Consider the following 13,908-nt stretch of genomic DNA (forward strand, 5'->3'; position numbering starts at 1 on the left):
GCCCGGCCGAGCGGCTCCCTCTGACCCGGCTCCTGGTCCTGGCCAAGCGGCTCCCTCCGGCCTGGCACCCCCGGCCGAGCGCTCCCAGCCCCAGCCCAGTCTCAACCGAGCGCCCCCGGCTCCAGCCCGGCTCCTGGTCCTGGCTGAGCGCCCCTGGCCTGGCCCAGCAGCTCCAGGCAGGGGGCAGGGAAGGGGTGTTGGAAGAGGGCAGGAGAGTTTGGGGGGTTATGAGGGGTGGATAGGGGTGGAGCGGTCAGAGGGCAGGGAACAGGGGGATTGAATGGGGGCAAGGGCCCCAGGGGGGCAGTCAGGAAGGAGCAGGGGTTGGATGGGGCGGTGGGGGGCAGTCAGGGGCAGGGGTTTCAGGGGTAGTCGGGGACAGAGAGAATGGGGGGGTTGGACGGGGCAGGGGTCCCAGGGGGGTGTCAAGGAATGTGGGGGGTTGGATGGGGCAGGAGTCCCAGGGGGGGCAGCCACGACCCCCTCATGGGGTGAGGAGGAGGGAACCTGTTGTTAATATTTTGGCAGCTCATCACTGGAGAGAGGACATGAAAAGTGGAGAGAGGACATGCTCCTCCCGACCCTGGTTGCAACATGCCAGTAATGGATGGCCCATGTCCTCTGCTTATGTAAATCAATGCTCTACTGAATTCTGTGGTGCCCATCAATCAGCTGAGGATCTGACCCATAGTGTGTGATATTTCATTCCCTCTGGAAGAATATGGAAAGTGCTTTGCCCGTAGGCTAAACACATTATACTGTACAACAGTTTAGGGAAGGTACAGTGACTCTTGATGTCCCTTCCAGTCCTACATTTCCATGAGTCTGATTTATTGTACATGTCTATTAAAAAAAGTGTTGCTGAAGCACATACAACTGCGGTAACCTAACAGTCTTTCCAGTTTATTACCTAGAGTGGTAAATGATCTGAAAAGACATTTTCTCCTTTTCCTAGGCAAAAATTAGCCTATTTTTTGTTGGCTTGAGACGGCCTAGATCCCCTTAATTCAGAGCTATGCTTAGCAACAGCACCAAAACTGGAAGAGATTAACAGCTGTGACAGAAAGAAAATCAAAGTGGCAACAACTGCTCTCTGCTTGGCAGTTGCTCCTGCTTCGTGTGGTATCATTTGGATTTTGTAATCCAGCCAGCATATGTTAATGTTTCCACTTACATAGAACAGATGCAGGAGAGAAAGATGATATATTGCTAAGTACAGTGGCATTGAGGACATGTTCATAAGTACTATCAATAGCCAAAGAGTGGGTTTGGAAGAGCTTGGAAAAACCTACCTGTCATGAAGATCTGTTTCTTAAAGCTTGCCAGTCTAATGAGCTGGAGGACAATGAAATCAGCCAATAGAAGAAATGAAAGTGAAGAGATTAAGGACAGGATGAAAAAAATAGTTATTTCATAATTATGCAGATGGATCTCTGCCTAATGAATTCCTCCTGAAAACAGATACAGTAATTAGCCAAATTTCTAGCATGACATCTTCTACAATAGCTCAGCAACTGTGCACAAAATTTCCCCTATGTATTTTGACTGAGTTTTTTGTTGGACTAGTAGCCTGTGGCAGTGAGTTAGGGAAATGACACCATGATGGGATACAGGATACAGTAAATAAAGCATTAAAGCAAACCCAGTGACTGATGACATCAGTGATGATGATTTTATCATCATATATTTCCTAAGGGCTGTATGTTGCCCTACAGCATACAATGGCACAGAAGGCTGGTTGACACACAAAGAGTTATGATGAGAAAAGGAAACCAAATAAGGTGCCCTAGCCTGCCCTCAAAAAAAATGTAGTTAGATGAAGCAGTGGGTGTGACTGTAAAAAAGCAGTGGAAGAAATGAGGAGGAAATACGGTGCACAACCACTGTGCACAAGGAAACACGAGAGGGTAGCTTTTCTTCCACATTACCTTGGCCTCCTTTTTTAATCTTGCCATATGTTCCCTTAGTGCAATGACCTTGTCCTTAGGAATCCAAGCTTCCTGTGTCAGTGTCCAGTTCAATATATAAATAAGCAATAATGGTCCCATCCTTGTGGAACACTGAGCCTGTCCAGGAAACTAAGAAATGGCCCAGCAATGCCTCACATTGCCCACGTCGTTGGGGGCCCATGAAAAGGAAATCACCCAACTAATGTGCCAGGGACATTAAGTGCCACCTCTTGCCCCCAACTCCAGGAACACGTTAAAGGCTGCAAATGTGAGAACAACTCACAGTCACTGTTCTATCAAAATTCATATGGTGTTTCCTCAAGGACTACGTCCAGCAAGGAAACTCACAGTGGAGAGATGGAGAGGGATGTAAAAGACCTGCTGACTTACCATCTCCCTCATGGTTTTTCTTCCAACCATCTTAGGAAGAATAATGGGCCTGCCGTCCATACAAAAGCTCTTAAGTCACAATGAGCCCCGGCCATTCTGTAAGGATAATTGCAGAGGAGACTCTGGCAGCCTAATGGGTGGGGCCTCTTTTCCTCTAAAAGCTCTGGGCTCTTCCATCAAGGACTCACCTTGTTAACTGCCTTTCTTCCCTCCTTCTGGGTCAACCCTTCAAGCAGTTGATATTTCTATGCTGACCCTGTTCTTGGATCATCAAAGAGGACACAAGGAATTATAGACCGGTCAGCCTAACTTTGATACCTGGAAAAATACTGGAACAAATTATTAAACAATCAGTTTGTAAGCACCCACAGGATAATAGGGTTATTAGGAATAGCCAGCATGGATTTGTCAAGAATATATCACGCCACACCAACCTAATTTCCTTCTTTGACAAAGTTACTGGCCTAATGGATGGGAGTAGGTAAAGCAATAGAAGTGATAGATCTTGATTCTAGTAAGGCTTTTGATAGTGTCTCACGTGACATTCTCATAAGCAAACTAGGGAAATGTGGTCTAGATGCAACTACTGTAAGGTGCATGCACTGCTGGGGGAAAAACAGTACTCAGAGTAGTTATCAGTGGCTTGCAGTCAAACTGGGAGGGTGCATCTAGTGGGGTTCCACAGTCCTGCGTTCAGTACTATTCAATATTTTCATTATTAACTTGGATAATGGAGTGGAGAATATGCTTATAAAATATGTAGATAACACCAACCTGGAGGAGTTGCAAGCACTTTTGAGGACAGGATTTGATTTCAACTGCACCTTAAATGGGAGAATTGGTCTGAAATCAACATGATGAAATTTAATAAAGATAAGTGCAAAGGAAGGGGGAAAAAATCAAATGCACAACTACAAAATGGGGAATAACTGGCCAGGTGGTAGTACTGTTGAAAAAGGATCTGGGGCTTATAGTGGATCACAAATTGAATGAGAGTCAATGTGATTCAGTTGCGAAAATGGCTAATATTCTGGGGAATATTAACAGAAGTGTCCTATGTAAGACATGGGAGGCAACTGCCCCACTCTACTGGTGCTGGTGAGGCCTCAGCTGGAGTACTGTATCCAGTTCTGGGCACCACTCTCCAGGAAAGACGTGGACAAACTGGAGAGAGTCCAGAGAAGAGCAACAGAAATAATAAAAGGTTTATAAAACCTGACCTTTGAGGAAAAGTTTAAAAAACTGGGCATGTTGAGTCTTGAGAAAAGACGACTTGGGTGGACCCGATAACAGTCTTCAAACATGTTAAGGGGTGTTACAAACAAGATGAGGACCAATTGTTCTTCATGTCCACTGATGGTAGAACAAGAATTAATGGGTTTAATCTGCAGCAAGGCAGATTTAGATTAGATATTAGGAAAAGCTTTCTAACTATAAGCATAATTAAGCTCTGGAATAGGTATCCAAGGGAGGCTGTGGAGTCCCCATCACTGGAAGTTTTTAAGAACAGGTTGGACAAACACCTGTCCTGCCTCAAAGCAAGGACTTGATGACCTCTTGCGCTCCCTCCCAGCCCTACATTTTATGATTCTATGCCAGACCTCCAGTGCTGTTTTGCACACACTCCCCTCCTCAGCAGACTGTGGCAATGAAAGGCTGTTGTCAGTGTCCCCAGGGGGAACCAGCCAACACAGGATCAACATGCAGTAGAACCTAGAGCATCCCGGCATTTTGTCAACATCACTGCTAACCTGCACTGTAAGGGCTTATCATGGCAAACTGCATCTTTGGCCCAAAGACTTCTGTGCACCTAGAAGGCCAAAAGCCAGTTAAAGATGGGGTAACACATAAAAGGCTTCTTTGTTGCCTCCACAAAATATATATTGTGTATGAGACTTGGGAGGACAGATTCTTAGATATGAGAATGAGGTAAGGTTGAAAGGGTGAAGTAGATTTCACCAGAGTAAAGGTCAGCCATGAAAATGTAGCTGGAGGAAGTGGGTTTCCAAGGAAACCAAGTCACCTAGAAATGAATTGGGAAAAGTCTCCTCCAGAGTGTTTAGCTGAAAATGTGACCTATACATTTTTATTAATGTCTAATACATGTTAAAGCCAAACTACCTACAAACAGTTCCATTAACGTATTGCATGAGTAAACACGGGAAACAACACCATTATAATGAATGAAACAACTTAAGGAGGGGTTGTACAAATAAAAATATCCTCTGCTTCACGTAATACGAACGAGGGGTGGAACTGCTCAGTAAGCACATTCAAGACTATAGGCAGCCTATTAAGCTATTGTTTAACTCTTTACCTCTTAAGCACTCAAGGAATCAATAAAAGATGAGTAAGTCTCTCATCAAATGGCAGGAATATTTCCTATTATAGTGCAGAAACACCACCACCTTTTATAACCTGTTCTATTTAAGATGTCTTGAACTGGTTGAAGTTCATTTCTGTAATATGCCTCTTATTTCTAATTCATTGTCTCAGTTCAGCCTCTAATAAAGAATGCAGAGCTCAAAATGCTTCATAGCATTTATATTCCTCTCCAAAGGCATTTGCTTTACATAATGGGAATAATTTTATATTGGATCTGACCCTGCAAGCCTTGAAATTGTTGGTAGCTGCTTGTAGACTTCCAAGTTCCCTGCTGGACTTTGGGATTCCCTGAAGACTTCCTTTTGCTGTCCTGGTCCTGGGAAATGAGGAGGCTTGACACACAGTGATAGTCTCAGTCTATCTGTAAATGAACATTTTGTAAATATCTATTAATCAAACACAGGCTGCACCACTATTTTAAATTCAGTTTAGCTCATCAGTAGCTCTATTTTTCCCCCCTCTGTCCAATTTGCAACCAAGGATTGAACTTCTTTACCAAACTGCTTTTAGAATAAATTCACTCCTCCACTCACTAACATATATCAGATTAATTCAAGCCAACTCACAGCCACAGCTAACTAACTATGCTGAAGAAAATTCCTTACCCGAGACACGTCTCAAAGAAAATTCCCTTTTGTTTTCTAACTTTCCCTCTCCAGGAAGCCCACAAAAGGCTCATTTTCTCATCATGCTTTCCCCCAACCCAAGTTTCTTTTTATCTTAGCCCAGAACTCGAAAGAGAAATTCTCTCCAAATCCCTGCTTTCCAGGCAGCCTTCTGACCTAAGAGAAGGAAGAGACACTCCCACCTTGCACTCGGTACATCTGATTCTCCTCTTGCTTGTACTGAGATGAATCAGAAATCGCTCCACTGGAATTAAAGGAGATGCACTGGCTTAGAATTACTATGTGCACAAGGAGAATCAGGCCCAATGGCTGGATTCTCCCATCTGCTAAATCCTACAGTGCAAAATGGATTTAAAATGGCTAGAGATGGGCAGGGAAGAATTTCCCCTGTGAATGGCCTGCTCTGGACAATGTTCAGCCCTGGCTCGAAGCTCTGTGCCACTATACCAGTGGCTGTCAGGGGAACCCAGGTGTGTCTGCTAAACCAAGTTCCGGGACCCTATCACCAGCAATCCAGGTCTGCTCAATCCCTGTCCCTAGTGCTTTTTCCCTGAGTTCCTTCCTACACAGCTTTCTGTCCTCACTTGTCTATTTCTGGGTTTACCATGGAAGCCTACTCTACTCCCCATGGTTACTTCACCCCCTCCTAGCCTCTTGCTAGACTCCATACTCACAGACAGGATCTCAGGCCTTAACTCTCACCCTGGACTTCCTCCTTGTCCCTGATGACCTCCCTCATCACAAGGAGTGACTGCAGCTTTCTTCTGTTTTCAGGCTCCTGGCTTTACAGTGCTGTCCCAGCTGGGCTTCTCTCTTAATTAACTCTGGCCTTCCCTCTTGCAGGTGACTCCAGATAACCCAACTGGCCTTCTCAGGCCCTCGTTAACGCCATCAGGGCTAGTGTGGAGTGCACACTCTATCACACACCCTTCTGGAAAACTTAATTTAACAGGCACTGAACCAATATAATTCTATAGAGCTGTAATGAGGTTTTATAAAAACTACACTAAAACCTAGAGTGTAGTGGAGAATAATATCCTTTTTAGAGGTTTTTAAATGATCTAATAGAAGGGATTTAATTCTGTAAATTCTACCGCATAGTTAAAAAGACATAGAAAACATTTATCATTTCCTACATAATTCTACAGGCCATCCCCTATGGACAGACAGTCAGAAAATGGAATCTATCCAAGCCTAATGAGCCTCAGTAAAACCTTTCGCGGCAACACTGAGTCTGACAGACTCTTAGTGCTAGTTGTTTTTGTATGCACCTCAAGCCTCCTCTTTTTAAGAACGTGCCCCTTCCTGTCATATCGTAGAAACAACTAGTGTTCTTGTACCAGAGGACGAGACTACAGGTCTGCTAATCAAGCCTGGCTCCTTTCTGCCACAGCTTTCCAGCTAGAGCAACAGCATTTCAATAGTTCAGGAAGACAATTAACCCTAAGAACATTTGAACCATGGAGTTCTCTCATAGAATAATTTATCTATAACTTTAGCCAAAAGAAATGGCTGCCTAGTTATGGCACCTATAATTCACACTGTTTCAGTGGAGAGACCTTGCCACAGCCCCTACTATCCAAAAGTCACAAGGCTGAGAGGGGTGGAAGGGAACAGAAGTGGTGAAAATAGCAGTTGAGGATGCTCAGGGCAAACAAAACTATGTCCTCAGTCCAAGCTTTGGAAGGGTTAGAAAACTCCAGTTAGTTTTTAAAGCAGAAGCAGGAGGAACAAGGTAACACAGGAGCAGGCACAGTGCTGGGCACGAGCGTTGAGAAGCCAACAAGCTACTGCTGTTGCTGGCTTAAGATCCAGCCTGCTGGCCCCTGCAGCCAATCAGGCAGCTTGCTGCAGGTCACCTGTACTGCAGAGGCTGCCTGGAGATTAGCTCTGTTGCAGGCCCCGATTCCTGACACCCCCTCTGTAAAATAGGAATATTTATTTATCTCACAGTGGCGTTAGGGAGTTAAGAATTGATAAAATTAGTATTTGCAGAGTGATTGGAGATTCTCTAATGATGGGCTCTATATACCAATATGATATGATCATTCACAGGTAACATCTCGCAAGAACTACAACACTTCGCATCTTGTGCTTCATTTGCAAACGACCACAACAGAACAAGTGAGTTTTTGCTTTGGCCTGAAAGAAAACAGATGTTGACGTTTTTCCCATGTTGACAATAACCAAATTATTTAGAACAAAAGAAACTGATAGAAACTGGAGAAAAATTTGTCAATGCAAATATATCAGCAACAATATTGTAGCCAATTAAACTGCATATGGTACCTGCTGAGAAACAGTAGCCCGTAAGGGACAAAGACTACACTGATGTACATTAAACTACTGAAGTGGATTCAACATAAATAAGGATCATTGACAACTGAGCTTTCCAGACGGACTTGATATTTGCTCTTGGTTTCTCTACTACAGCATTCTCCATCATCCTAATTCTATTAGCAGTGCTCCTATTGCCTGCTTTATTTCACTTGAAAGGGCAAAATACAGTATTCCTGACTCTGTCGTCATGCTATCTGAAACTAACTTTTGCAGACTGAGCTTGTCATCTATATTTACTCTTTGTTACTGGTAATGTTGTGGGAGTTGATAGAATAGCTTCTCCATTTACACATTAGTAGGCTGAACAGTGACTTTTCTCTCTCCCAACCAAACTGAAAATGGTGTTACTCTTCCTAGCAGCAAACACACACTGGATATGGTACAATTTTACCCCCATCCTGGAGTTTGCCTTTATTCTAAACTGAAACAAGTTTACGTTAAGATTCTTCCCTTACCTTACCTTGGCTATTCCTAGGGTTTCTCCCTGCAGGATTCCTATGTCCAGCTCCTATTTCCTCTGCCTCAGACAGACATTAAATTCCTTTTATACTTGTTGGTCAAAAAATAATATAATGATCTGGCTGGGCGATTCAGCCAAATAACTCTGCATCTCTGCCCAGGTCCTAGCACTTGACACAAATGCAGTAGGAATAAGCTTCAGTGCTGAAATTTTCATGTATATAAAAATTTCACCCCAGCAGTTGTCATGGCATGTAACTCCAAAGCATAAGGACTTCATCACTGGAATTACCACCTGTTGATCCCTGGCACTGCACTGGGTCTCCTGCCTGAGGAATGGGCAGCAGGCAACTTGAGTGGGACCAGGTTTGCTCTGGGCATGGAAGGAGTAAAGATCGACATATAGTAGATGGGACTTTAAATTAGAAATGGTGGGTTGCTTGGTTTATGGCTAGCATATACAATAAGTCTGATCTGAATCTTTCCTGTGTTCTCAGATGTTACTTAGAGAATGAACAAAGCTTCACCATTCCTTTACACCATGCTGTTTGCCAAAATGGCAACTTTGTTGTGTTTCTATAACTTAACCGGTTTATGAGGACAGGTTGTTGGCCTACTGCTCAACCCTCAACCTGGAGGACCCATAGGCTTTTCATCTGGTGTCTACCCTCTGACCTCTGTGTGGGTGGTCCTACCAGGAGTTAGAACTCCCACAGGCATAGCCCTCAGCTTCACTGGCATACACACACACCCCACACCTTCCCACTGTGTCAAGATGCAGAACACAAGGAAGGATACAATTAACATCATTTGTATCTTTTGGTTGATACCGTGATTTGTGCTTTGACATCTTGAGTTTTATTACTCATATATTACTAGCACTGCACAACATGTGATGCAAGTAGAAAATTATTTGATTGTTCAATAGCCATTTCATGTAAAGCAATATGATTGGTGATGACAGTTCAGTAACAAACACTGTTGTGACCTACAGTTGTTAATCATAAAATAGCATTTCTTAATACCAAAAGGTTTATGTGCTGTGTTGATTAGTACTGACTTCGTGTTTTGTTTCATGACTTTCTACACCTCCTTTCTCATGCAAATTTGCCAGGGCTGGAATGAACTTCCTTAACTGATAAAGTTTCCAACATCACTTTTCACTCTACTCTTAGGGTCAAAAGCAAACACCAGTCCTTTTGGTCACACTTTAAGATGCTCAATTTGCTTTTAAAAAAACCCGAACCCTGAACTACTTCTAACTTAACTTTTTATTAGACTATTAAATGCTTCTCTCCCTACATGAGCACTAACCCAGAGACTCTTACTGACTGAGACAGCAATATTTTATTTACTAGCTCAAGTGCTCCACCACAAGGAAAAACTGAACATAATTCATTGGCTGAACATATGAAGAAGGGCCAGAAAGAACACAGCATCTAGTGGAGGCTGGGGAGCAATTGTCAAGGATGCCAGACAGGTAGTCTAATAATGTGCAAAAGCAGGAAAATCTGATAGCATGACACAAGGAAACTGGAGTGTTTTGTCAGGAAGTCCTGTCACACTGCATTCACAGAGGATACAGCACACCTTAGAATTGCAGCTGTATATGCTTAAAATCCTGATTCTCTGTTAAAGCTTTAAAACAAATAAAGACAACACAGTGTAGCAGCACAAATTGGGTTAGGAACCATCTTCCTGTTGTGTGCATAAGGCACAGTACTATGGAGCCATGATACTGGATTAGGGCCAATGGGCACCATTATAATACATATAATGATAAATTTACTGCTTTATCTTACAAGTAACTGGGGAAGGTTAATCTATAACATGGTGGCAATCGAAGGGAACTAGACACATTGCTCCGTACCTAATTAAAATAACCTCCGGTGCTCTTTCAGCTATATTAAAAATGCTGTTGTTTCAAACATAGTTTAAAATGGTCACCAATACAAACACTCTTGAAAACCAATTCAATCCCTCTGTGGAACATGCTGTTATTAAGCCCTTAGCTCCTGTCAGTGATAATTTATTTGGCTTTAATGTGTCACTTCTGGGTCATTAGTTCATACTGTAAAATACAATGCAACAGTAACTAAAGACCAAATGATCCTGCCTGCTGCACAGTACGGAAAGACAGTGTGCAGAAAGACTGTGTTCCATGCATTTAACATACAGCAGAGGACAGCAGCCCACGTAATGGCAGCATGGCAGGGATAAACTGTTGTGTTGCAGTATGTGGATTGTGTGTGTGGCTGTGGTGGGTCTAGGCACTGCTTCATTCTGCTGTCACCCACACCTGCTGCAAGGGAACTTGCATCAGAGCAAAAGTGGCTGAACGAGCTGTCTAGGCACCATATTGATTCATCACTGCTGTATCCAATCTGAGGCTTCCCTTTCCAGGGTTTTCTACACACACAAGAGAACAAGGCCCTGCACCTTCACAAATTCTCTCCATTATTGCATACAGGGACATTTAAAAAATCATCTTACATTATGACTGATCAAATTCCTATAACTGGCCTAAATTTAACCTCTTGTTCCTTTCCTCCTTACCAGTCACAGATCTAGAAATTAATCAACAGGGCAAAGAAGTGTACATTAGCAAGATAAACTGAACCAGCGAATAGCCACAGATACCAGGAGGATTACTGATTTCAGGTCAGCAGTCTATAACATCTTGCTGTCTTGGGAGTGTTCTTTTGGTTGACAACACACTGTCTAGAGATCCAGCTGGAACCTGGAATGGCTCTGATGGGCCAATGCTACTGGATCTTTAACGTCAATAATATGCTCTCTATGGATAGTTCAGCAGACTACCACACACACTAGAAGAACTTATTGTCCCACTCCTTTTTAGCTTTCAAATTCAGAAGAGTTGGAAAAAAGTGAACATTTCTTTGTGAAAGTGAGAAGATTTGGGTATGTAAAAGGCAAAAACCTTGTTTTCAGTTTTAGAGGCTTTCAAAATGTCAAAAAAAAATCCATAACTGACTCACTGGCAAGCAGAGGTGTATGCACTGCAATGTAGAAGAACTAGGCTCTGCAGTAATCTTGCCTCCTACACAAACAGAAAAGTGAATGTACCATAAGTGCCACAGGGACTTATGGAACCAGGGTTAATGAGTGATCTTGGGATCCAGTCTCCTCTCCATGCACTCAGGTAGTTTTCAATAATATTAAACAGGTTTTACATACATGTATATACAAAATTGGGAGAATATGTTTGTGACGGGTTGGGTCACAGAAACCCCCTTGGTGCTAAAACTACCTCTAAGCCCGTTTTCCCTGGCAGCTTGGGACTTCAGTACCCTGTCTTGTGGAGCCAGACACACTAGCCTGCTACAGACACAGACCCAAGTCTGAACCACATCCCCCAAAAGCTGCAGGCTTAACTGAAAACAGCTTAAGAAGTCCTTCTGTCTCCACCACCCAGATACCCAGTTCCCAATGGGATCCAAACCCCAAATAAATCCATTTTACTCTGTATAAAGCTTATACAGGGTAAACCAGGGTGGCCAACCTGTGGCTCTGGAGCCACATGCAGCTCTTCAGAAGTTAATATGTGGCTTCTTGTATAGGCACAGGCTGGAGATACAGGTATCAACTTTCCAATGTGCCGGGGGGTGCCCACTGCTCAGCCCCTGGCTCTGCTACAGGCCCTGCCCCCCCACTCCATCCCTTCCCACCCCCTCCCCTGAGCCTGCCAGGCCCTCGCTCCCCCTCCCCCAGAGCCTCCTGCACACCATGAAACAGCTGATTGGGAGGTGCGGGAGGGAGGGAGGGGAAAGCGCTGATTGGCGGGGCTGCCGGTGGATGGGAGGTGCTGGGAACGGGGAGTGGGGGGAGAATTGATGGGGGGCTGCTAATGTATTACTGTGGCTCTTTGGCAATGTACATTGGTAAATTCTGGCTCCTTCTCAGGCTCAGGTTGGCCATCCCTGGAGTAAACTCATACATTCTGCCCTCTATAACACTGATAGATATGCACAGCTGTTTGCTCCCCAGGAATTAATTACTTGCTCTGGGTCAATTAATAAGCAAAAAGTGATTTTCCTAAGTATAAAAAGTAGGATTTAAGTCGTTCCAAGTAATAACAGGCAGAACAAAGTAAATTACCAAGCAAAATAAACCAAAAACACCCAAGTTTAAGCCTAATACAGTAAGAAGGTAAAGGTAATAATAGGAGATATACCAATCTCCTAGAACTGGAAGGGACCTTGAAAGGTCATTGAGTCCAGCCCCTTGCCTTTACTAGCAGGACCAATTTTTGCCCCAGATCCCTAAGTGGCCCCCTCAAGGATTGAACTCACAACCCTGGGTTTAGCAGGCCAATTCTCAAACCACTGAGCTATCCCTCCCCCCTAAATGCAGGTAAATCTCACCCTCACAGATGTTTCAATAAGCTTCTTTCACAGACTAGGCTCCTTCCTAGTCTGGATCCAGCAATCACTCACACTCCCGTAGTTACTGTCCTTTGTTCCAGTTTTTTTCAGGCATCTCTTTGGAGTGGAGAGGCTATCTTTTGAGCCAGCTGAAGACAAAATGGAGGGGTTTCCAGGGCCTTATATAGTCTCTCTCTTGTGGGTGGAAACCCCTTTGTTCTCCTGTGTAAAATCCCCTCAACAAGATGGAGTTTGCAGTCACCTGGGCAAGCCACATGTCTATGAATGATTCAGCTTTTTGCAGGGCAATGGCATTGTTTACATGTTAGTTTGAACGTTCCCAGGAAAGCTCAGATGTGGATTGGCATCTCCCAAAGTCCACGGTCAGATAAGTGTTTCTTGATTGGGCACTTACTGAAAATAGTCCTTTCTCAGAAGCTGACCAAATGCTTCACTGAGGCTACTTAGAATCAAACAAATACATAGCCAATATTCATAACTTCGAATACAAAAATGATACACACAGAGAGAGAACAATCATAACCAGCGAACTACAACCTTCCCATAGACACCCCACTTGGCCTCCTCTGTACAAGACCTGGTGCAACCAATAGGACCCTGGTTGCAACAATGATCTATACAGTCACAGTTTATGTCAATAACGTCACAATGTTTCATTATCTCAAAGGCCAATTCCCAGAGACATATAAGGGACAGGTTACTGAGGGCAGGGGTTTGTTCAATAGCTATCAATGGTTGCAGGGAGAACAAAATATGAAAAGGAATGTGGGTACCTAAAGGAATCTAGTGCAGACTTATCAGCTCTGGAGCCCTAAAGACTCTGCTACAGAGACTCTGTCAAATACTCCTAGTAGGAAACAAACAGTGAGTAACATTACCACCCTCCACTAGGTAGTAATGAGGGTAACATGCTGTGCCCAAGAAGCCCAGACACTCATATAGATGCTGGGGGAGCAATGGCTCTACTGCATTCTCTCCCTGGCCCCAAACACCACAGAGATCAGTGGCAATACCAGATTTACCATGGAGCCACTGGTGCCATAGCGCCAGGCCCACGCCCCAAAAGGGCCCCGCACGGCCTCTCTTCTCCACGAAGCTTGGTGCTGGCTGTGCCTGGGGCTCTGTCCTGCTGTTCCACAGCAGCCAGCAGCAAAGATCCCCCTCCCCTGCCTCTTCCTCCAGCGTGTTGCATACTCACCCCTCCTCCTCTCACTCTCTCGCCCTGCTCCCGATCAGCTGTTTGCCGGGGGAGGGGGAGGGCAGAGGAGCAGCAGCTGCTGCCACCTGGACCCCAGGCAGGGCGAGTCCCCGCCGCAGCTGCTTCTCTGGAAGGAAATGATTTTTTTTTTAAAC

At 44.3% G+C, this 13,908-nt stretch overlaps 1 protein-coding gene across 1 annotated transcript in view; it reads right to left on the reverse strand.

Annotated features, from left to right (window-relative positions):
• Nucleotides 1-4,470: 4,470 nt before the first annotated feature.
• Nucleotides 4,471-13,908, reverse strand: part of RRM2B (ribonucleotide reductase regulatory TP53 inducible subunit M2B) — a 53,818-nt gene continuing 44,380 nt past the window's right edge. Inside the window, exon 9 of the mRNA XM_039526117.1 lies at nucleotides 4,471-5,085. Within this exon, the coding sequence (XP_039382051.1) occupies nucleotides 5,077-5,085 (9 nt within the window). The 3' untranslated portion in view covers nucleotides 4,471-5,076. The remainder of the gene's footprint in view (nucleotides 5,086-13,908) is intronic.

Source organism: Mauremys reevesii, linkage group 2 (assembly GCF_016161935.1).
Source record: "Mauremys reevesii isolate NIE-2019 linkage group 2, ASM1616193v1, whole genome shotgun sequence".
Lineage (NCBI taxonomy): Eukaryota > Metazoa > Chordata > Testudines > Geoemydidae > Mauremys > Mauremys reevesii.